This window comes from Pelobates fuscus, chromosome 8 (genome assembly GCF_036172605.1).
Source record: "Pelobates fuscus isolate aPelFus1 chromosome 8, aPelFus1.pri, whole genome shotgun sequence".
Taxonomy (NCBI): Eukaryota; Metazoa; Chordata; class Amphibia; order Anura; family Pelobatidae; genus Pelobates; species Pelobates fuscus.
The window spans coordinates 147,808,087-147,832,952 of NC_086324.1; the positions used below are offsets into that span (position 1 = coordinate 147,808,087).

Below are 24,866 nucleotides of genomic sequence, written 5' to 3' on the forward strand. Positions count from 1 at the left end.
ATGAGTATACAGCACATTTTTTGTTTAGTTATAGCGAGATAGGTACGTTAATAAAACAAGACATGCTTCAGTAGTGGTATTCAATGTACGCAACGGTTGATTGTTACCCTAAGTTACGATATGTGAGATTTAAGCTTTTGTAAGCATGTTTAGTGATTGAGGCTTGGTGATTTGTAGGAGTACAAGGGTTAATACTCAGAATAGCTTAATGCTAGTAGAGGTAGCTATGTCATGTACTATGTTTGTATGGTGGCGTCGCTTATCTAGGATTACTCCCAGTTTGCCCACCCGGGAAGGCAGGGCACCTGTTGCAGGTACAGGCAGAGTGAGTACACACACAGTCAGCACAATAGATTATAGCTTCCCTGTTGCTAGATATGCATGGGTGAAGGTGGGTTAACAAAATCTGCATTTTTAGAGTGCCCTTAATGCTAGCATTTTTGTGTGTTAAACTGGAAGAGAGAGAAGCTAAGGTCAGAGGCTCAGTATACCAGCTTAAGCATGTTAAGGCCAGGCAGCAATCTACAGGTACAATATACTGTCACCCAGACTGATCAAAAGTTTGTGAGTCTGCATACGCTTCAGGAACCGTGGGTCTGACGCTTCGTGGGTGGTAGAGGACAGACGGTCGGCCATTGCCTGCTCCAGCTTGTCGGCGTGATTCGGTGCTAGCGTCCTTTTAGGCTGAGGTCCTAGCGACGTCTCTCCAGGTGTGACTCTTGGGCTAGCCTCTGTTGGGGACCGAGGGGAGGGTGTTCTCCGGTAGCAGCATTGATTCCGGCGTGTCCCTATGAGGCCCTCTTCGCTTGGCAGCAGGGTCGTGAGTGTGGAGCGTACCGGTGCGTCTGCCGCTTTGGGTCTGGTAGGCCTCCGTTGTCCGCCTATCTCGTGGCAGGTTGCTTTCTCAGGTAGGAGATCGTTTGCTGAGCGGCAACGTAGTGGAGCCACCAACTCCTCTGGCTCCTCGGGCCTGATTCTGTTCGTGTCGCTGGGTTTTCTGTGCTCCACTGTTATGCGCTCCCATCTGGTGACTTCAGTGCACGTGGCAGCCGCCATCTTATGTGGTGCTGTTAGGCCCTCGAGTGTGATGGCGGCGCCTTGGTGCTTCAGCCGCCATGCCCCCGGGCGAGGGCCGGGATCACCCCCCGGCCCATAGGGGGGGGGACAGGGCCGGGTCCGCTCAAGCCCGAGCCCCAGGCTGGGCGCTGTGTGGCAGGGTAGCGGTGCGGCGGCCGTCCGCCCCGCTCACCGCCGGAGAAGGCCCCAGTTGGGACAAAGTTTTCTCCTCCAGGAGACTGTAGCCTGAAAAGCCAGCCTCTCCCTGGCACCAGCAGGTCCTCTGCTTTGGGGAGTGTGGTTGTCGGTCAGCGTTTTGATGAAAATATAGTTTTTTCCATTATATTCAGTGCTATGTAGCAGGAGCCTCTGTTGCCTGCGACCGTCCAGCTCGGCGGTCCGGCCCCGCCCCCGCTGCCAAGATAATATTAACACATTAATCTTATTATCTGTCTCACTGGCTATTTGGGACCCATTTTGCATGACATCAATAGTTCATCATTTGTTGCAAAAGGTTTCAGGAGTTTGTACAAAGAATAAATACATGCATGTTTCTCCAGCAACATAACTGAAAAAAACATAGATACACAGCTGTTGTTTGAGAGGTTTCAGAGGCAAAGAATTTGCATCTGGAGGTATTTACAGTCCGTTAACTATTCATGTACCATTTCTACCTGCTACCCGACTATTAAAACAAATATACACAAAACTGTGAATATACATCCATTTCATACATATCTGTGGGTGGATAATATCCAATTGATGAAGAGTGAGTTGGATTACTCTCAAACGTGGGCAGAGTTATATTAAATTGGATGACAGAGCACTTGTCAAAAGGAGAACAATCCTGGGATTGGGAGTACATTTAATAAAATGGAACCCATTAAAAAAAAAAAAAACACTGACTAATGTAGCTATTTGTATTCCCTATTCAATTCCCTTTGATAAAATACTGTTACCCTTTAAAAAAAGAGGTCTCCACAGTATTAAATAATAAAACAAATACATTTTCTATGTCAAATTATCAAATGGGTCCCCTTGCTAATTGTTCAGCTGCAAAACATGGCATAATAAGTGCTCAGAATGTGCAAAAAAAAGATAACAAACCTGAAATCATTCCCTTGAAAAAAATGCAACTAAGTGCAGCTGCTCAATCGTCCTGATTATGGTAAGTTAGTGCAAAGATTACAAACACATTTCTAAACCGTGGTGCTAATATGCATCCATAGGGATATATAATATTGGTAGACTTGAAGATCTATTTTGGTGTGACCTGCAATTCGTCAGAATTTGGTCCAATCGTGAGATTGCTCAAATTCTTGAACTCTGTGCCGGAATGTATCCAAATCACCAATCAACCGAAACACGCAGTGGCCGAGCATGTCTGTTTTGGATGGTGATTCTGAGAATATTTTAGGATAGGAAGGAGTTGATGAATAACACTCACACACACAAATGATCTATCTATTGTCTGTCTATTGTCTGTCTGTCTATCTATCATCATCTATCTGTTTCATCATCATGGGAAATGGCTGAGTGTATTTGGCATTGTGTTGCTATGGAAACCATTGTACTAACTGTTGCATCTGGGATATATTCCACCAGAACACTAGCTGTCATCCTACAAAACACTGGTGGTTGTTTACTGTTATTTGTGGCAAACACAAACAGCACTCCTATATAACGTGTTTAATTTTAGCTTAGGAAAGGTAAGTTCAATAATGGGTCACCTCTGGGACTCAAGATATTTTGAGATACCTTTCTAAATCTCACAACTTCTCAGTTAAAAATGTACAGTTTGTTTGTTTTTTTGGTAGGGGGTTAATGAGGTGTGATCAGAAGGTGGTGCTATTCTGGAACATGTTAGTTGACTTCCTTACCTACTAATTGTTGTTTTTCTAGCTAAAATATTTATTTAGCACCAGACCATTTTTTTTTTAAATCCACAGAAATCTAAGTATCAAAACTACTTTACCTTGATGAAGCACTTCTGTCATATATATCATGCCCCTGTAGTCATACTGTGCAATTATCTGTAATTTAGACGTTAAATCAATTTGTTTATAAAGCCCTAGCCACACCTCCCTGTATGTGACCTACAAAGCCTCCTTACACACGTCCTGAAAAAGAGATCTAACTTTTAAACTTTCCTCATTGCTAATTGTTTGAAATAAAATGTGTTAGCTAATTGCTTGCTAGAGAGTGCAACAGTCTCTCATGTGTGATTAAAGTTTAACCAACAGAGATAAGATACTGATTAAACACACTGTGCTGTACAAATTAAACCTTTTTTCATGGATGCTATGTGAGTCAAAGTGGCATGATCTATGATTTACTCATATGGCCATATGGTGTGATGTGTTTTTAAATAACCTTGTAGGACTGTTTGCATAAAATGCTTGAATTATTACATAATGTATTACATAATTTTGTAATATTTATTTTGTATTAAGCATTTTGTTCAAATTATGTAAATATTACATAATGTGTGCCTAAGCTAGTTGGAGTTTAGTTCTGTAGTAGTTACGCTAAGGTTGGGCTTTAGATGTCAAGAAAAGATCTTTCTGCTCAAAAACAGGTGTCCACCAAGAGTATTAGCACCATAACCACTACAAGAAGGTACTTATAATGCCCTTTTCATAGCAACCAAAAAAGTTTGTATTTCCTCCTTGTCAGAATTCACAATTTAACTGTGTAGCAGAACAGTATGTTTATCAATATGTTGTTGTTTTTTTGGTGTGTAATGTATTTTAAAATGCTTTTTTTTTTTTGTTTTGTGTAAAGCGTACAATATGCCTAGTTTTATAAATGCACATACATATGAGCATATATTCTTATCATTTCAGGTACTGTCACAATGCCTCTACTCAAATATCCTAGGAAGTTTGTTTCCTTCTGGCAGGAATGGGAAATAAAGGCTCAGAAATTCGGCCTTAGAAAAAAAATATTGAGTGTAAGTGGAGACGAGTATAAGGGAGAATGGCTAAACAACATGAAGCACGGTAAGTGGGAGGCTGCACGTGTCATTGATTGAGTCTTGTGACATTATAACAGATTATAACAGATATTTATTACATATGTGTGAACATACACGCATGCAGGGCACTCTATAAGGGTTTTACATTTAGAACTTACAGGTAGAAGTTTCAACTCACAATGAGTGGTGTGTGAGGGGTGATGTGACAGGGTGACTGTGTGTATGGGGGAGGGGGAAATGTGACAGGGTGACTGAGTGTGTGTGGGGTATGGGGGGTGATTGTGACAGGTTGACTGATTGTGAGTGCATGTGTGTTTGTGTGTGTGAGGGGTGGTGTGACAGGGTGACTGTGTGTGTGCGAGGGGTGATGTGACAGGGTGCCTGTGTGTGTGAGGTAGAGAAGTGAAGTTACAGGGTGACTGTGTCTTTGTGCAGGGTGATGTGACATCATGAGTGTGTGTGGAGGTAGATTGAATGTGCAGTAGCTGTATTTTAGGTGGGTTGCTTGCCTCTTTTAGTTCTCCTCTGGGAGGGTGGCTGTCTCTCAGTGTCTGTATCATGTTACATCCCCCTCGGAGCTCCAAGTGAATACAACAAAGGCAGACGGGGGTAGAGTGAGATGCTGACCTCCCGTGCTCCTTCATAAAGCTGCAGATTCGTCCAGCTGTACAGAGGAGTGATGAATACAGACAGTCAGTCACAGTCAGTCTGTAATCATCTCTCCGAAGTTCATAGCCTGGTATCTCCTGAACCTAACATCGGCATAATTTACAAATTAAATTAATTAGCAACACACAAATTTAATTTGCAATTATGAAAATTGTGTATACCCGAGTGCCGAGGTGAAAGGGTTTAATCACATCAAAGACACTGAGACCTAAGGAGCCTAACCTAAACAAAACTGAAACATTTAAACTGACTTGGTTCCTTGGGCAGCCTGTTTGAATTTCAAGGTACACAGTTTATTTTATTATTTTTAAGAGGCATGTTTAAATTGTGGGTCCTGTTTTTGTTTAGGCAGTCGTTTTACATTACATTTTTAAAATTAAGCCTATTATTATTTTTATTACATTTTTGGGTGTGCAGTTAGTCAAATTCTTCAAGTTAGGGAACACAAGGCTAGGCCGTCATTAGTTCACAATGAACCTTCCCAGTTCCATTTTAGTTTCTCTTCCTCCCAGACATACTCACAGTATGAGGTAGGCAATAGGACCATGCAGAGAGGTCTTCAGCAGTGCTCTCTGCATGGTACTGTAAGTTGGGGGCCAACCAGAAGGATCGTCTCTCAGCCTTGTGAGCTTGACTCAAGGCAGACTCGCAGCCTTCAGTGGACAGGCATGTCCTCTTCCTACTATGGACAACGACCCCTAAAAGACCTGCCCACCCATCCCAATTACATACCTCCTAATGTTGGGAGGCACACATTATTTTATCTTATCACCCCTTTCACCTGTTCCTTCCTCCTCTGCACCCATTCCCCACTACCAACCTTAGCATTCTTTCTCTGCGTTTCATATCAACATACATTCAAAATATCTGCAGCCACATTTTTTTTTTTTTTTTTTAATTCTTTATTTTTGTAGTGCAGGTGATTACATACAGCTTGTCATGCCACAATAGCTTTTAACAAGAAAGTCAGGATACATAGCTTACATGGCATATGGCATTAAGTTAGTCTTGCACTAATTTTTATAATGGTATAATAACAGGTGCGTAAACAATGTTGTTATATATGAGAATAAACAAGCTTAGAACATACGTTTGGTAGTGAGTCACGAGGGTGACACACAGCCCCATCAGCATGCATAACACGGTGTATTAACTACGATGTAACTTAGAGTGGCGTGTAGGTAGTATTCACGTTGTAACATGGAGTCGTCAGTAGATAATAGTGAGTAGAAAACATGCAGCTTGGATTACCCCCTACTGTTAAGGCATTTAGACATTCTGGACATGCGTGTAGGTTAGCAATGTAGCATGGTCTGGCCTAGCAGCCGCTTCTAAACGGCAGGTACACACAAAATGAATATGTATTAGGTATTCCTGATATGGAAACTCTTATATAGGGAGTAAGCAGGGCATCAGCTAAAGAATGTGCTACGTTCCCCCTGAGCCTGGCACCCCTCTGCCCCACAGAAAACTCAAAATCAGCCAAAATGTAATCAACTAATAAACACATTTGTAAAGGAACAAACAGGCATAAAACAGGTTACGTCATAGGCGATACTGGACATGATATACCCTAATTGAGTGAAAGGTAAAACTTACAGGCTATAATATTTAGCTATAGGTGGACATAGATTATGAATCGCTGGGGAGCGTTTAAGCTATCTGAATCTGTGCTAAACAAATAATAAGAACGAGAGGTAGCCTATGACATATGTTATACTATGTAGCTATGTTATACAGTGGCTAGCATTGCCTGCTTAAATAATAATAAAAAAAAAGAGATCTCAGTCCATGTGGATGGGGTTATAGTTACGAGGTATGGGTAGTCCATATTTCAATGGTTGTTGCCGGCTGGGAATATGTCCTTTAGAAGCATGTGTGGCTTGTACACTTGAGAGGCATAGAGGTGGGCTTTTCATCCGATGCCCAGTGCCTTCTTGGGGATTCTAGGTGCTGTGCTTTCATATCCGGATTCCGTTTTGATGGCGTCTTGTGAGGTTCGCTGTCGTTCAGACCCCCGATCAGCAGCGCTGGTGGCGGGAGGTCGCATCGTGCTGCGCCAGACACTAAGAGGCTGGGTTGGTGAGTGCTTCGCAAGTGTCGCTTGTGAGGGGGCCTTGCTGTTGCGGAGCTGCGAGTGGGAGCTTGCGTTTGGACGACGTGTCGTTGATTGTCTTGAGGGCCGCAGGGATCTTATGTCGGAGCCTCCGCAGTTTGAGGGTGGGAACCCTCCCTTGCCCCGGAGCTGTTGGAGAGCTGGTGCTCGTAGGCCACGAGCCTGGGAGCCGACAAGGCCCAGGGTCGCCCTTTGTGGGGTGGTGCGGGGACTTTTATCCAGTCGTTGGTTTGATCGCTGTGCTGTTCTCCGCCAGTGTGGCCGGCACCTCAGGGGTATGCCCTTCTTTGCTCTCAGCCCAGGAGGGCTCTGGATGTGAGGGGATGGAGCGTGGGTCAGAGAGTCGCCCTGGTGAGTGTCCCCAGTCCTCCGTCCGCCTCTGGCTCCGGCCTTTGTGGCCTTTTCGTGGCTTGGGGTTTCTGGCTGCATGCATGCCTCCAGTTGTGCCCAAAAACGCTCGAAGATTCTTTCGATAGAGTTTCCCTTGCAGTTTGTAGTTGCTGCTGTGGTGATTTGGTGCCATCGCTTAGCCGACACTCGCGTGTCAGGATGGTCCACCGTCCCGGGGTCCCCGTCTCCATTTTGTGTAGAGAGATCGGGGTGCCAGTTGCTTGGTGCGGAGGTTGGAGCACCCAGGCTGGTGGGGACCGAGATATCCCCCGTCGGTCCATAGGGGGGGGGGGTGAGTTGGTTTCTTACACTCGGTGCGGTCAGCGTATGGCGGGAAGGCGGCCGACCAACCCCCATGCCTCCGCTAGGCCTCATGTTGATGCAGCGGTTCTCGTGCAGGTACGGCGCCAGAAATGGTACCGACAGGTTCGTGAGCACTTCCTCTGTGTATTGAGCCCGGTTGTGGTTAATTTCCATCTGTTAGGGTGAGGCTGTACCCAGTTTTCAGACTTTCCCCGCAGGAGCTCACACCGCATGCGACTGTTCAGTTAGCTGGTTCGGCTCCGCCCCCTGCAGCCACATTTTTCACCTACATCCCCCATGTCAGCAGTGGTGTATTTTGGATTAGTGCTGCCTAGGCATGACTAAATTCGAGAACTCCCAAAATCTAAATTTGACCCCCCAATTCGTGTCAAGGTCACTTTTTTGACTGACAGACAAATGCCCTCATAAAGATACAAGCATTGGCACACACATACAGTCATAAGCACACACTGTTTAACCAACACACACTTTCACTGACAGACACACACCGACACCCACTCACTGACAGGCATACACTCTCAGATCCACATAAAAAGACATACACACACTGACACACACTCACAGGCACACCAATTCTCACTGAAAGACACACACACTTCCACTCACTCACAGACACACACTGACTGCTACACTCACTCACAGTAAGGTGGACAGCCCCAGAACACAAGGCAAGCAAGGCATTTGTCTGGGAGCTTGGGGTGGCATTTTTTGGCGCCCCCCTTGAAAGTGCCGCCCTAGGCAAATGCCTTGTTTGCCTTGTGGTAAATACATCCCTGCATGTCAGCACACACATCCACCTCTATCTCTCTGTGACCACTCCCAACGGAGAGTCCACATCTTTCCCATCTCATTACCAGCATCTAGCATCACAGCACCTGCACGCATCTTTTTAATCACCTATATCTTATCCATTACAGTACCCCCAAATGTTCTTCTCACCTACTCTTTTTAGTAGATGGTGCTCTCCCTGTGCAGAAAGTGCCAGTGGTCGTGGTCTTGCCCCACCCAACAGTATACAGCAGCCAAGCCCATGATAACATTACATAGATTTTATTATTTTATATATTTTCTTTAGAAGTAGTTTGTATACTGTTATACATGTATTTAAATAGTGAATTGTTATGTTGCATAGTGTATCCCATTTGCTTTTTCCAGGCACGGGTGTTTACATCTACAAAAAGAAAGCATGTATGTATGAAGGTGAATGGGAAAACGATAAAAGAAGTGGCAAAGGAACATACAGTGTCAAAGACCCAATCACCGGAGTTTATAGGATGGTTTACCAAGGATTATGGAAGAATGGCAAAAGACACGTAGGACTTTATTATATTCCCTTTAAGATAACTTAATGCTATGTAAAAGCCCATGTAAAAGAGGGGTATTTAAACTACGTTCTGAGGATCAGTGCTGGTCAACAGTTTTCAGCAGTTTTACAATTTATTTTGTTTTTCATAACCAAGGTTGGCGGCATAGTTATACGCTGTGCACCCCAACTGTGCATTTAGTGCTTGTATGTTGAAGGACCACTGAAGGCACCCAGGCTACTTCATCTCAACGAAGTGGTCTTTATACAGTGGCCTTATATTTTTAGTTCTTTCTTTGAATAAAATAGCTGTTTTGTAGAAAGGCAATGTTTTCATAGCAGGGCTCAGCCCACCTCAAGTAGCAGTCTTCACTGACAGTCACTGCGCCGACCGAAACTGACTTGATCATGTAACATTCATGATCAAATGCTGCTTGTAGAGAAGCATCAGGTTCAATGCTTTACTGTGAGAAGCATTTGATTGGACTAGAGCAGGGGTAGTCAACCTGGTCTCTACTGCTCACTAGTGGGCGGTTTGGGATGTTAGGTGGGCGGTTGGGAGTGCTGCAGAAAACGCCCGGTGGGCCTCGATGGCCGTGGACCAAGGCAGGCAGGGGAGATCCTTTCATCTCCTCTGCCGGCCCATGCAGAGCCAGCCATGCTGTAAGCCCTCTCAGGCTCAAAGATCTCCTTTACTAGCACGCTGGCACTTAGTTCCAGCAGAGAGAGGGAAGGGCCTGAGAGGCTCTGTTTTCCTCCCGCGAGCAGGCTGGTCCGAGTGTTTTAAAAAAAAAAAAAAAATTGCACTTTTGCTATAAAATTAGTTACTGTGGCACTGGTGGGCGGTAAGCAGATTTTACCATCAACAAAGATACAAAAGTGGGCGGTAGGTATTAAAAGGTTGACTACCCCTGGACTAGAGCAACACTTGTTGCATATGTGCTTCAAGTCTATAATGATTCCGTAATTAAAACCCATTATTCCCATTGTTTTTATTAAATTTGGGGGGGCTCTAAATATAAAGTATAGCACAGAACTTGATGAAGACCTGTCAACTAGTAAAAACATTGTTCAGATTGCGGTGGGAACCTCAATAATTCTCGAGTGCATTTCATCTATTGATGTACGCTGGGCATTTCTTTGTGGGGGGGTGGGGGGGTTCAGGGTTGAGGAATATTAATGCATATCATTACTTGCTATGATACAGTTCTATAATACAGTATAATTACTCGTATATTTATAAAATTTTACTTTTTTTGCATTTATTGTAGGGCTTTGGGACACAATATTATAAGGACGCAGCCGTTTATGAAGGAGATTGGGAGGACGGAAAACGAAGTGGTTGTGGTAGACTATATTTAGCAAATGGCAACATTTATGAAGGTGAATGGCTGGACGACAAATACAATGGGCAAGGAATGCTACGATTAGGTAATACAAATTACAGACATGGTTTGTCTTACTGTAATAACAATTACATAATAATTAACTTTTTTTTTAGAAATTAACTCCTGTTGTGATGTCATATGGCGACCAAGAGAAAGAGGTTGGGTTTCATTGGAATAATGTTTTGAATTTCATGTAATCACCTAATTGCAGGGGTGTTGTTCATACACCTCTTGTTTGGCATGAGGATTAAGTTTATTTTTAAAATAGGTATTTGTAACGGAGCTCCCCATACTCCGACCGAGTACCCTCCATTGATGGACGCTTCCTAGCTTGTGCCGAGGACCACAAGCACCGCACCAGACACCACAACCACCGCAGACTCCACAACCGCCATAGCTTAACTGGAGCCGCGCCATCTTCCGTCCACCCTGGAATCAGCTTCTGTCCTCCAGGACCATGTGGGGAAGACCTCTCCTCCAGGAGAGCATATCGGGAACAAGAACAAGCTCTCAAAAGAGCTAAGTGATTAAAGCTCAAGGGAGTATGCAGAGCATAGCAATCCCCAGTGTGATATAGCAGCTCCCCCCAATAACGAGACAAGGCTACGTATTGAGGGTCAAGAAGAACTCTGGTTTAATTACACACACTCTGCTTTTATGCAATTCTCCCCTGCAAGGGAGACGCCCACATCCAATTAAACATTACCCAATCACACAATGGTTACCTCCCACAGATTCCCTCCCCTTAGCCTGAGAGGTAACCCAATTATAACGTACAATTTAAACATAAATTTTTATACATTTTTATAACTTTAAAACTATACATTCAGTCTTCATAAAAAATATTATTGATCAGCATACTTTACTTACAAACATATCCAAAATTCAGCCAATTCCATCCAGGGGTTAAAGAGTTAGCTGGAATTCCTTTATGACCGACCGCAAGCACATTTTCCTGCCCAAAACAGTTCCACAGATTCAGGCTGTGCGGTCGGTCTATTTCTGCCCTGAAAAGTTACAAAGTCCCATCCGAAGGCGGCGTTCAAATCGTCGAACTCACTTCGACTTTTGTCGAAGTGTCGAAGTGGAACCGGGGTTGCGTTCCAGCCGTGTTCAATAGTATAATGGAGGTCTATCTTACACCAAAATGACAAAGTCCCGTTCGAACGGGTCTTAGCCTCCAGCCGCAGTGTCGAAGGGTAAGGGAAGGTACAGGTCACTGCGTTCGACTGGATTAAAATGGCCGCTGCCACGTGTTCGACTGTCTAATGGCGGCCACTTCGATGACTTCGGCACTTCGACGGCTTCGGCACTTCGAATGCATTCGAAGTGCCAGTTTAAAAGTACAAACCCTTTCTTTGTACAACACAGTTAAAGGGCCAGAAACAGTATACCAAGATCCATTAGGCCCAAATGCAAGTCTCAAAGGGCAATACCTTCCAGGGCCATAGTCGCAGGGCAGGAGGCTAGCAATAAGTCCTCTCCAATGCCCAGTGGCAAATGGCAGTTTGTCACAGTATTTATACAGCTTTTATTAACGGATGTTGAAATAATTATGATATACAGTACTTATTATTGCATAATGTTTTTGTGATTTATGTGTCATTTTTGACTTATGACATTTTTTGACAATGGATTTATCAATATTTTTGTCCTTTCTTCTGACAGTTCTGTTTTCTGTCTCATTTCTCCACCACTCTGAATTCGACAGCCCTTTTCCCGTCATATACATTGAAATGACCATACGACCTAATGTGATTTTATTAAATATCATTGTTTATATACATCATTTTTTACTACACTGTCATATTTTTTTTTATAGTCACCTGTTAGAGAACTGAAATTAAAAATGTTTTATAAAAGCACTATACAGGTTTATTAACAAACTAACCGCAAATGGAAGTTTGTATTGCAAAATTAAGGCTAAAATAATTGATTTAGAGAACACATTTCAACTCTGATAGTCAAAGCTTAGCTATTTACAAGAGAGATGCCACTTCTTTGGAGTTTACACCATTGAACGAAACATTAAAAGTCACTGAAATGGATATTTCTGTGAAAAATACTGACACTTTTTAGACCATTTTTAGAACAGTTTAGTAAATACAGATAAATAACAATAAATCATACGTGGGCTGAGCCAGCACCTGAACGAGCAAGATGCAGCCTGCCACAGCTCCATGTCCTGGATCCGATGAAACAGATCTACCGGAGCCTGAAACTTGCCTTTTGGGCTTTGAGAGGGGTCCTCCGAGTACTCTGCACCATGGGGCAAAAACAAAGAAACACCAAGCAGACCCTGGCTCCAGATCCAGGGATATCTGTGTTTTCATGCACCTGACCCCGTGGCCTGAGCCTTTCAAGATGGCGACGGCTGAGGCCTACTCCTCACAGTCGTCGGACAACGATGGCTTACCTGCTTCCTCATCTGCACCCTCCAAGGTACAAACTGTGCCCGAGCACCTAACAGAAGTAGGAGACGCAGCTCCTTCCACAAAAGCAGATATAAAGGTGCTGATGCTAAATATTAAGTCGATGTTTGACATCGACATGGCGCTTGTCCGAGAGGAAATTGCTAAGCTTAATGGTCGCGTGGTGTCTGTGGAGGACACCCTCAAGAGCTCCAGGGTGGCGCAAACGGCCACGGATGCAGTCCTGGGATCTTTACAAAAACAGTGTGCCACCCTGACGGCTCAGCTAGCCGGTATGGAAGACAAAGCCAAGGCAAGAAACATGTGGACCACATGATGGTCTCCAACGTGGAACTGCCACATTACTGCAGGAGGCTCATAGCCACTTTAGTAATACCGAAACAAGTGAAGCAGCTAGGAATTGATTTCTGCTTTTGTCCCACCAGAGATACCAAGGCGCTCCAGGATGCACCATGGGATGTGCTAATTAAGTTTGTCTGGGACTCAGACCGGAGGGTCCTTATTGAGCCGCAAGAGGCTCTCCCATGGTTACTTTTAAAGGAGCAAGCCTGATATTTTACAGGGACTTCTCAAAACACACCCTTACATGGCGCAGAACCTTTCGCCAAGTAACCCTGCAGCTTCGGGAGAACTCTATCCCTTTTAAAGGGGGCCCTCACCCTTTGCTGGTAGAACACGCCGGCAAGACGCACCTTCTATCTCATCTATCACATGCTCCAACTTTCCTCCAGTCATTGGGTCTCCCGGCGACAGTTGCACCAAGGAATGCCCATCCACCCTGGAATGTTGCAGAAATAAATCCCTTTGTGCCCAGAGGGACAGCGGAAAGAACGGCGGACTCTCTGACCTGAGATGTACAGCTTCATCTCCTTGGACCAATTTATACTGTTTCATATTGTTCTAACTACAGTACACAGTTTTGGGTTTCATATAACTGTTCATTTCATAGCTTTATGTTTATAGGCTACAATTTATAATCTGGATCCATAAGCAAACTGCCAACTACACCGCTAAGCAATATCCCCCTCCCCCTTACCTCGAATGTGATAAGTTCAACTCTCCTCATTCAAAGTTGCTTGCCACACGTTTGGCTATTTACCTGGAGTTCCTTACCTATTACAAGATAACTAACGCAAACTACCCGCACCCTCCCAGGCAAGTACTTGCACAACCTTTGAGTAGACATGAGGGGGCTCAGCTTGACTTAATAACATAAAAATGGGTGGAAACATTATCTGTGCTGTTATGCATGCTAAACACTGTTTCTTATATCTTGTGCTTATTATTATTATTATTATTATTGCAATTTATACAGCGCCAACAGATTCCGTAGCGCTTTACAATATTATGAGAGGGGATTTAACTATAAATAGGACAATTACAGATAAACTTACAGGAACAATAGGTTGAAGAGGACCCTGCTCGATTGAGCTTACATTCTTATTGTTCCTTTAAGCACAAGATGTAAAGTGATTTAAACACATACCCGCAAAAATAAAAAATGTAAAAAAATAAATAAATAAAACATGTGTTTCAGTATACTTTAATAAAGCTTTGCTTTGTGTTTATCCACAGCTAATGAAAACCGCTACGAGGGTTCCTGGAAGGACGGTATGAAGCACGGACTGGGATCTTTTCATTATCTTAATAAAGGCTGGTTGTATGAAGGAGTATGGGAAAAAGATATACCTACATGTGGGACCATGACAGATTTTGCGAGAGAAGAAGCACCTTCCCCACCAATGTATCCCATACCAGTGGTAAGTATCATCTTTTTATACCCACGCTGATTCTGCTGTTTCAAGCCTACTACAATAATTAATTTAACAAATGAGTTTGTATTATCATGGGACATAAGGTAATGCAGAAACACTGGTAATACATTCCTTATTAAGGCCTTGATTTAATTCTTAAGGATAAACTTTTGATAAAGTGATAATAATCTGGCCTTGATTTAGACCTCGGTTTTATATTTTGTATAAACTTTTCAAATGATTCAATATTTTTGGAAAATCCTTTTTTCTCAATATATTAAAACAAAAAAAGAAATATATAAATAGATGGGGGCGGGGCCTGACTGCTGACTGAGATGGTCGCACGGTGTTGGAACTCCACAGAGATAACAACTTATTCAGCCCAAAGCTGAATAAAATTGCACTATTCTGAGCAAATTCCTTCTACTAATGATGAGGGGCATCCTGCTGACTGCCTGACACCTCCACACCAATGGTTGGTGGACACAGCCTGTATTTGACTGCTCAGTGGCCTACAGCTTTGATTTGAAGCTCGTTAGCCTTGAGCCTAGTCCTCCCCCCCACACCGGACCCGAGGGGGTTACCCTAGTCTCCACTGGCATCTTAGTGTGGGCATTTCCGAATTGCCGCAGTGTTGGGGCCTAGCTGTCAAGACCGCCCGCACGAGGCCTATGGCTTCCGTCGCTTTCCTGAAGTCAACCACATGCGAAGACTCGCTACTCTTGGCTTTTGACAGCATCTGCACAGCCTTCTGGGAGAAGATTGCGGATCGTGGACTCTCCAGTACTCCTGTGGGACGAGTCACAGCCTCCCGGATCCTTCATGCTGGCCGATGCCGCGTGCATAATTACTTACTGAGACCCTTCTATCGGTTGCTGCACAGGAGAAGGCGCAAGAGGCCAGTGGCGTGCACTTCTGGACCTCAGCACTCTGGTCGTCCCACTCATCATGACTCACCCCAATTACCAGGAAACAAGCTCCCTCAGTCTCTGTACAGCCTACCTTATCCAGAGTTCTACCAATCATATCACTGGCGGTGCAAGACCAACAGCCAGCGGATGCAAGCCACAGAGGAAGCGTGAGAACATATCCTGGCGGTGTTAAACCAGGATTCTCTATGGCCTGAGGCTGTGTGGTCGGGGACTCCATCAAAATAATTAATGGTGGCTGGGGCTGAAACTCTCAATCTCTAGGGATCGGTTGAGCAATCTAATGATCCTGCCTGCTGCTAAGCTGTTTCACTAATGTTAGCCTTGTCTATACCATAATTGAGCCAGCTTTATGTTACCTTAATTGAGCATAATTGATATCCTGCAGCAGTTAAACTTCGTCCTCCAGTGGTATTTTCTCTTGAACTTCACAGCAGTTCTATTTTACTAATTTTCTCACTCTCTCCTTGCCTACTTTAATAGAAATGTTTTTACATATATAATACAAAATGTGCAGTATCCTTGATATTTCCTGTTACACTTATATTCTTCTCTTGTCATATATACTCTATTGAAATATCTCAGTAATTTTGTGTTATCCTATGCACTACAAGAATAAAAAATATAATTTTTTTTTAAAGAAATATATATATATATATATTTATATATATTTTTTTATATCCTGTCCTATTTTATACCCCGCCTCCTGTAGACTGTAAGCTTGTTTGAGCAGGGTACTCTTCAACCTTTTGTTCCTGTAAGTTTTCTTGTAATTGTCCTATTTATAGTTAAATCCCCCCTCTCATAATATTATAAAGTGCTACAGAATCTGTTGGCGCTATATAAATGGCGATAATAATAATAATAATATATGTCATATAGAAAAAATAAATCCCAAACTATTCAAAAAAATTTCTTAATAATAAATACATTTAAAAATGTTATCCACAAGTGCATCTCATAGAGTTATTTCTTTGGGAAAAAAAAAAATATAACATATACTTTCCCGGAAAGGAGGGCAAAGAAAGAAAGAGGGGAAAAGAGAGAAAAAGGGAGAGGAGAAAGAGGACGGAAAGGGAAAAACGGGAAAAAGATAACGCAAAGGGGTAAGAACAGGGGGGGGAAATTAATTGAAATATATACACTCCATATATACCCCATACCCCACACCCCAACATACCCCAATACTTAAACAAAGGGCTTCTTCCCATATAATTTTGATAGCTTTAAAACAACTGTTTTGGAAAAAAAAAGAGAGCAAGAGAGCAAGACGTGAAAACAGTTAATGGACATATCGCCTAAATTGTTAAAAAATTGTTAAAAATTGTTAAAAATAATCGGAGAAACAATATAAAAGCAAGAAAATAAAGAAAAATAAAGAAAATAAAGGAGAATTCTATACAAAGACGAGTCCAGAACGGTAAACTCTATTCCAAAAAAAAAAAAAAAAAACCTCGGATATTAAGTCTGAATTTAAAGCTATACCCACCTTAGTCTCCTCTTAAAATGGCTTCTAAACGATCGCAGGAACCTAAAGTTTCATCAAAAACTGAAAAGAAATCTTTAAAACAAGAAAAGAGACTTTCCACATTTTTTTCTCCTCAAAAAATTCAAGATACCAACGAAGATCCTTCTCCAGATTCCTTCAATGAGATGATCCTGCCAGCTATAGAACCACCGATTATCTCTATAGAAATCATAAAATCACTGTTGGATAACACCTCAAAAGAGATAAAAAAAGAGATCCAGGATAATTCTATCGACCTTAAAAATGATATCTCTAAAGCACTAACTAGAATACAAACAATAGAAGAAAAACAGGATCATACAGAATTTCAGATCCAATCCTTTAAAGATTCTCATAAAGAAATGGAGCGCAAATTGGAACAACTGGAAGTCAAATTGGCAGACTTGGAAGACCGGACTCGAAGAACAAATCTAAAATTTAGAAATATTCCTGAAAGTATAACAAATGAAAAATTAAAGGACTTCCTAAAAGAATTGTTCATTTCTCTCAAGATATCAACAGACCCCCATGAATTAATAATAGATCGATGCCACAGAATTTTTAAACCTACAAATATCAAAAACGACTTTCCAAGAGATGTAATAGTGGCGTTTCATTCATATGATACTAGAAACCAAATTTTGTCGGCCTTAAAAAATAATAGATCAACAGAAGGAAAATTTAAAGAGATATTTGCTACTCCAGATATCTCTTATCACACAAGAGCCAAAAGACGAAAATTTTCACCAATATTTCAAACGTTAACAAAACACAACCTGAGGTTTAGGTGGCGACATCCTTCTTCTCTCCAAATATATCACCATAATGAATGGTTCTCATTTACAACATATGAGAAAGCCAATGAGTGGCTGTTACAACTAATAGAAAACTAAAAACGAAAGATTGGAATGATAGGAAGAAGGGAAAAAAGAAACGAAGAAGATAAAGAAAAGGAAGGAAAGAGGATGTGAGAGAAAAGAGAGAGAGGAAGGATGGAAAAAAGAAAAAACAAAACAGCAAGAGGGGAAAAAAAAAAAAAAAAAGGACTGGAAAATCAAAACATCAGGCATTCACTATAAACTGCCTACTACTCCATCACGAGTATCAAACGCTAAATCATATTAATAGCACATTAACATCATAGTCCTGGAAGGATATTAAAGAAAGGAAGAAAAGAGGAAAAAAAAAAAAAAAAAAAAAAAAGAAGACTAAAGGAAGACAGAGAAAAATGGAAAATAAGAAGCTGAAAACTACCTAAAGTATCCATATATCACAGGCTATTTACAGGACTAGAAGATTAGACTTACCGCAATTTTCCACCAAACTCTAAACACTCGAATCACAATTTGTTTGAAAATATTTTGGCAGAATTTCAAATAGAAAATATATACCATAACGGACTATTATAGTATAAGATTTGATTCAATATAATATAACACAAGAAAAAAATGCACTGTTAATTAAGTAATGTAAGCTAGCGCAAAATATCACGAGAAATTATGCACCTTTAAGTAAGGGAAAGTAGTATGGTTATCTACACAATGGAATTTAAAGCAACATATCACGATAAATTAAACACTGTTAATTAAGGTTAATGACTTAATGTAAGAGATCACAAATGTTAATTATGGCAATATATTATTAGAAATTAGGCACTGTAAATTAACGCTATAAAACATTGGAAAATATGTATAGTAAGCTAATGAAACATAACATACGAAATCACGCACTCTAACCTAAGGTGATATAACAAGACAAACCATACACTGTAAGTTAAAGAAATATAGTATTAGAAATGAGGTTACGCTAAAGTAATATAGCACAGGAAGTACGCACTATAAGTCTAAAATCGCAATTGTTTTGAAGTAGAGAAAAGGCAAGGTGGTAACACCAGGGAACAATTTAACTATCTGTCAATTTTTCTTTTTTGTGATATACTATCCCTTCTTGTCTCCAACAAAGGCCCCCTCCCTGTGGGTATCTATATGATACTTTGATGTTGGAATCTAGTTGTATTCCAATACGGAGGTGCTGCAAAATCGCCAGCACCTATACAGCTTGGATGCTTTTTAGCATCTTGAATGATTTGTTGTTTGTTTTTAAATGTTGTTGTATATATACTTGGTTGAAAAGGGAATGGTTAATGGGAATCGCTAAACTAAAGGTGACCGTTATGGAAACCAACTACTAAAGATGTTAAAATTAATATCAATTAATGTGCAGGGACTCAACTCCCCAAATAAAAGAGCTTATCTATATAATACTTTATTAAAAGAAAAAGCCCAAATCTCCTTTATCCAAGAAACACACTGGAAAAAAAAAGATAATCATTACTGGAACTATAAAAAGTTTAATATTATTGCTGAAGCTTCAGATCAATTTAAAAAAAAAAAGGGGGTTGCAATATTGTTTTCTAATTCGATTAATTATTCATGCGACTATTCTGAAACCGATATCGAAGGGAGATCAATTATTTGGATAGGAAAGATTAATGAGATTCAATATACCTTACTTAACATATACCTACCAAATAAAGCCCCAGTTAAACATCTATTGAAAATAATGAGAAGAGTAGAAACAATCCGCAAAGGAATACTCCTGATAGCGGGCGATTTCAACTGTGTGGCCGACCCTAAATTAGATAAACAAATAAAACCTGGTCAACACATAGACGGAAACCTGGTAAACCAAGCAGCCTCCCTAAGTAAATTAGCAAAAAAAAATGATATCTTTGATTTATGGAGAATATTCCATCCCAGTGAGCGTAATTACACCCATACTTCTACGGCCCATAAAACCTCAGCAAGGATAGATATGTGCTGGGGAGACCTGGATCTTTTAAAAAGAATAAAAACTATCAAAATTGAAATTAATACATGGTCAGATCACGATCTCCTTATAGTAGAAATCAAAGAAAATGGGAAAAAAGAATTTTCACCATGGAAACTTAACGATTCTCTATTAGTAAAAAAACAAAATATAGAACATATAAAAAATCTTTCTGAAATGTTTTTCAAGGAAAATCCTCCTGAAACAACATCTAATCAAAATGTATGGTGTACATATAAAGCAGTCACCAGAGGTTATTTTATAAAGCTTGCGAGCTATGAAAAAAAAACCAGAGGGGCCCCAATATCTGAACTTTATCTACAATTATACAAATTACAAGCTCAAAATAATCAAAATTTTTCTCAAGATACAATAACTCAGATAAAAAAATATAAAAATATGATAAATCAAAAGATTCTTGAAAGAATAGAATTTAATTTGAAAAGACTTAAAATTAAATTTTATTATCGAAGTAATAAAATAGATAAATTACTGACAGACCGTCTTAAGAAAAACAAAATGGACAATAAGATTTATAAAATTGTTGATGGCGGAAAAGTTCTGCTGTCTCCGGAAGATATAGGCGACTCATTTAGGAAATATTACGAAAAATTATACAATCTTCAATATACACCTACAGAACAAGCAATAGAAAAATATTTAAATAAAATAAAAATTCCAAAAATTACATTAGCCCAAAAAGAAAAATTAAATCAAAAAATATCTCAGATGGAAGTAGAAGAAGCTATAAATAATCTACAATTATCAAAAGCTCCGGGCCCGGATGGATTTTCAAATTTATTCTTCAAATTATTTAAAAAAACTATAAGTCCTAATATGACGGCAATGTTTAATGAGGCTGCCTCATCTGGTAAAATAACTCAAGAACTATTGAGAGCCAACATAAAACCTATTTTGAAGCCAAATAAATCACCAACAGAAATAACAAACTATAGGCCTATCTCTCTAATAAATATAGATATCAAATTATATGCTGCCATACTGGCTAATAGAATCAATTCAATACTCCCCGATTTGATACATATAGATCAAATAGGGTTTGTCAGAGGTCGCCATGCGAGCGATAATTCTCGGAGAATCATCGATTTGTTTGAATACGCTCACTTGACGGAGACGCCCCTTCTGACCCTGTCGATCGATGCAGAGAAGGCTTTCGACAGGGTCGGATGGGGATATATGAACGGAGTTCTAAGTGCATTCGGTTTTGAGGGCTGGATTGCACGTGCGATTAAGGCTCTATACAAAGGTCCATCTGCGAGAATAATATGATATGATATATGCTCTGAATGGTTTGATATAAACAATGGAACGAGACAGGGGTGCCCATTGTCTCCCCTGTTATACGTTCTCTCAATTGAACCGTTAGCTACAGCTATCAGAGAAAATAAGGGAATAAGAGGTGTGATAATTGAAGAAGTAGAAGCAAAGATATGCCTATACGCAGATGATGTATTAATTTCAATAACAGATCCGAAGATATCTCTTGGTAATTTAATGAAAGAGATTAAGAACTACGAGGATGTATCTAATTATAAGATAAATGTCCATAAAACCATAGCTTTAACAATTAATATAGACTTTTGTACCTTAGCATATCTCCAGGAAAAATATAATTTTCACTGGACAAAAAAAGAGTTCCAATATTTGGGAATTATGGTAACGGCGAATCCACAGAATATACTAGAATGTAATTTTTTAAAACTACTTAAAAACACCAACAAGATTTTAAGGGAATGGCGTCCTCTGGAAATTTCATGGTGGGGAAGAGTTAACACAATAAAAGCTTATGTTATCCCCAAATGGACCTATTTGTTTAATATGATTCCATTGAAAGTTCCAAAACCATGGTTGGATATGCTCCAACATTCTTTTTCTAATTTTATTTGGAAAGGAAAATCACCAAGAATAAAATCGCAAGTTTTAACAAAAAAAATTAATCAAGGAGGAATGGCCCTCCCACTAATTAAAGATATATACAGCGCTAACATAATTTCACATATACATAAGTTCTACTGCTCTGACTCAAGGAGACAACCCTGGTATCAGATAGAATCAACAAGGATAAAAGAGAAAGATCTATCACTTATGATTTGGGATGATAAAACTAATTATAATATACATTTAATGCAGACCAATTCTATGGTCGTTTCTAACTTGATCGGAGAATGGCAGCGAATTAAAAAATTACTCAAGATATCCACAAAGATAATCGAGGGAATAAATACAAGGGTCATCGAAAGGATTATCCCTGACATAAGTCTCTCCAATTGGAGAGGAGAACGGGAGATATGTGTCAGAGTCCTTCTCCAAAATAGAAGCTTATTGCCGTTTAAGGATCTTAAATCCATCCTAAATCTTTCTGATACAGAGATTTTTACTTACCTAAGAGTTAGAGGATTTATAAATGAATCTCTATTAAGAAGAGATAGTGTCTTAAATAATTTGGTATATAAGATTTTTGAGAAACAAACAACAAAATCGATTTGCTCCATGGCTATAGATCTGATCAGACAAACTTATTCGGATATTCTTCCTACTGCCAAAAAACAGTGGGAGAAAGATCTCAATATAGTATTGACTGACTACGATTGGTGCACTCCTATGAAAATATTGAGAAAACACATACATTGTCTAAACCTAATAGAAACTTTTTTTAAAGTCTATCATAGGTGGTATTTAGTACCAACAAGATTAGCTAAAATATCTATATCTAATTCTTCTCTATGTTGGAGATGCCACAAGCATGAAGGTGATATGCTACACATATGGTGGAGCTGCCCATTAATTTCTAACCTTTGGGACCAAACATACAGTTTTTTTGAGTTTTTTAATATCAAAGTCAAAAAATGCCCACAAGTAGGCTTATTACACCTCAAATGTGATAGACTCCCAAGAGTTCAGTTAATATTAATTATTCATTCTTTTATTGCAACAAAGATATTAATTGCAAGAACTTGGAAACAAACCCACATACCTGATAGCAGACAGTTTATAGTACAATTATTGCACCAACTAGAAATGGAAAGAGGAGTTGCACACTCTAACAACAACAGAAAGTATATCCATCATCTAGATAATTTGATACTAAAAATTAGAGATTGTTTTAGTTGATCTGACCCTCTCTCTCTTTCTATTTAAATATTGTTTAATACTAACTATACTGATATCAGCTGTGAAAAAACAATGTACTTATATAGCAATGTACTTATACAAAGTTTCATTTAGTAGTCTGGCTTAAAATGGGAAAAAAAAAAAATGCCGGATACTTTAACAACGATAGATAATAGATTTATGATTCTAATAACATGGTAACTAACATAAAAGTTCACCTTAGTTGATTGACCCATACTTATTATTCCCTGCTCTATCCAAGTATTGTTAAATGTCAAATGTTTGTTAGGATATGTGATGATACCATCTGGGTAGGTCACTCAACAGTGAGCTACCTACATCGTATCATTTATGTATATGTATGTAGTGATATATGTATATTTATGAATGATTTTTTTTATGTTATTGTATTGTAATTTAAAAAAAAAAAAAGGAAGTTATCCTAATAAAAAAGTATTAAACCTAAAAATGTTATCCAAAAATATTACATAATTTGGAAAGATTATTCAACAATATTAAATATTAAATGTAGGCTTTAATTTGTTTGAAACAGCATCAGAAATTATTCCAGTCTGTGAATCTACAAAAATTCCCCGTAGACGTCAATGGTGACTACTGTAGATAAATCATTTGAAAAGTTTTTAATAACAGAAGGGAATCATTAAGGGATCTGTTATAACAACCTTTCAAATGATGTATCTCTGATTTATCTCTGATCTATACAGTCACCATTAAAATCTATGGGGATTTTTGTAGATAAATCATTTAAAAAGTGAGATCCATATGCATTTCAATGTCATTGTCTGCAAGAATCACTAATGAAGTAAGTTGATAGCCAGTGCCATATGGTAACTATTTATAAAAAAAATCAAAACTTCATTGAAAGCTTCATTGGTTTTCAGAGACGTCTCAATTTGGAATTAAATTTCACACCAGATAAATAGCAAAATCTCGAGTTTTTGCTTTGTTAGAAGATTTACAGGGTTTTTCACGAAAGTGTGATTTGTTGGAAATTGAATTTAAAATTTACGTCACAGAAGCCAAATTGGAGAACTTCTCAGAATTTCAAGCAGTTTTTTTTTTTTTTTTAATCTGACTATTTTAGTATAAAATTTTAAATTCACTTTGAATTATCTTCGAAATCCTGACCAGTAACACTTGTTAGTGAACCACCCTATACAATTCCAAAATACTACAGAAAGGTGTTTTTCTTTCCCGGGCTTAAGTTTATTGAGTTTGCACTAACCCACTAACTTGGTTATTGAGGAGAAACAACAATCAGTTTGCCAATTTCAGGTCAAAATGACTTAGCTGGGTCGGTGGAATTTTTCCAGTTTAGCTATTTTCTCCTTAAACTCCAGTTCCACAATTTCTGGCATAGCGAGTAAGCCCCTCGATTTACTGCTACTAGTATAGCAAAGAGTATGGTGATTTAATAATGATGACAAGATTTTTTTTTTGGTCTGTCTAAAAACCACAGGTGGGTGGTGGGGATGGATGGTTATCTCATTTGTGATTCATGTTATGACTGATGTCTTCCATAATCTTAAATCCACAGTTGGGAATCAAATTGTGAAACCAAGTTTCCTGGAGCCTCATGACAACCCTGTCCCATCTTCTCATCCATCAATGGACTGAATATCATCGGCATGTTAAAAAAACAATAAACACAAGCAAAACAAAACAAAAACAACTTGATACATGTTGCTAATTTTCTTGGTCAGTATATTAAATCAGCTCTAGCATCCCTACCTCCCCCTACCCCAATAAATAATATGAGCTTTTCATAAAGATAAAATCTTTTGGAAATGCTTATAAAAACTGAGTTGGAAGATCACTGAAATTCCAACACAGTCAAAAGATATCATAAGACAACGTAGGGACTTCTTTGTCCTATGAATTTCCCTACACTTGACAAAAGGCAGAGCTTCTCTTTGTCAAGTCTTGTCAAGCCCTCAGCCATAGCTAGTGATGGCTGAGTGGAAAAAGTATCTTTATATGGGGGATCCAGTGGTCTAGCATGTTAATCCGTAGACATCAGAGTTTTAATCTCCCACACA

General features: G+C 39.7%; 1 protein-coding gene across 1 annotated transcript; it reads left to right on the forward strand.

The window, feature by feature from the left end:
* Nucleotides 1-2,702: 2,702 nt before the first annotated feature.
* Nucleotides 2,703-24,474, forward strand: LOC134570908 (MORN repeat-containing protein 3-like). The gene is made up of 6 exons (XM_063428905.1): nt 2,703-2,765; nt 3,903-4,058; nt 8,688-8,845; nt 10,107-10,266; nt 14,231-14,415; nt 24,365-24,474. Exons 2-6 carry the CDS (start codon nt 3,914-3,916, stop codon nt 24,380-24,382), a joined length of 666 nt encoding a protein of 221 aa, XP_063284975.1. The 5' UTR covers nt 2,703-2,765; nt 3,903-3,913; the 3' UTR covers nt 24,383-24,474.
* Nucleotides 24,475-24,866: the final 392 nt, after the last annotated feature.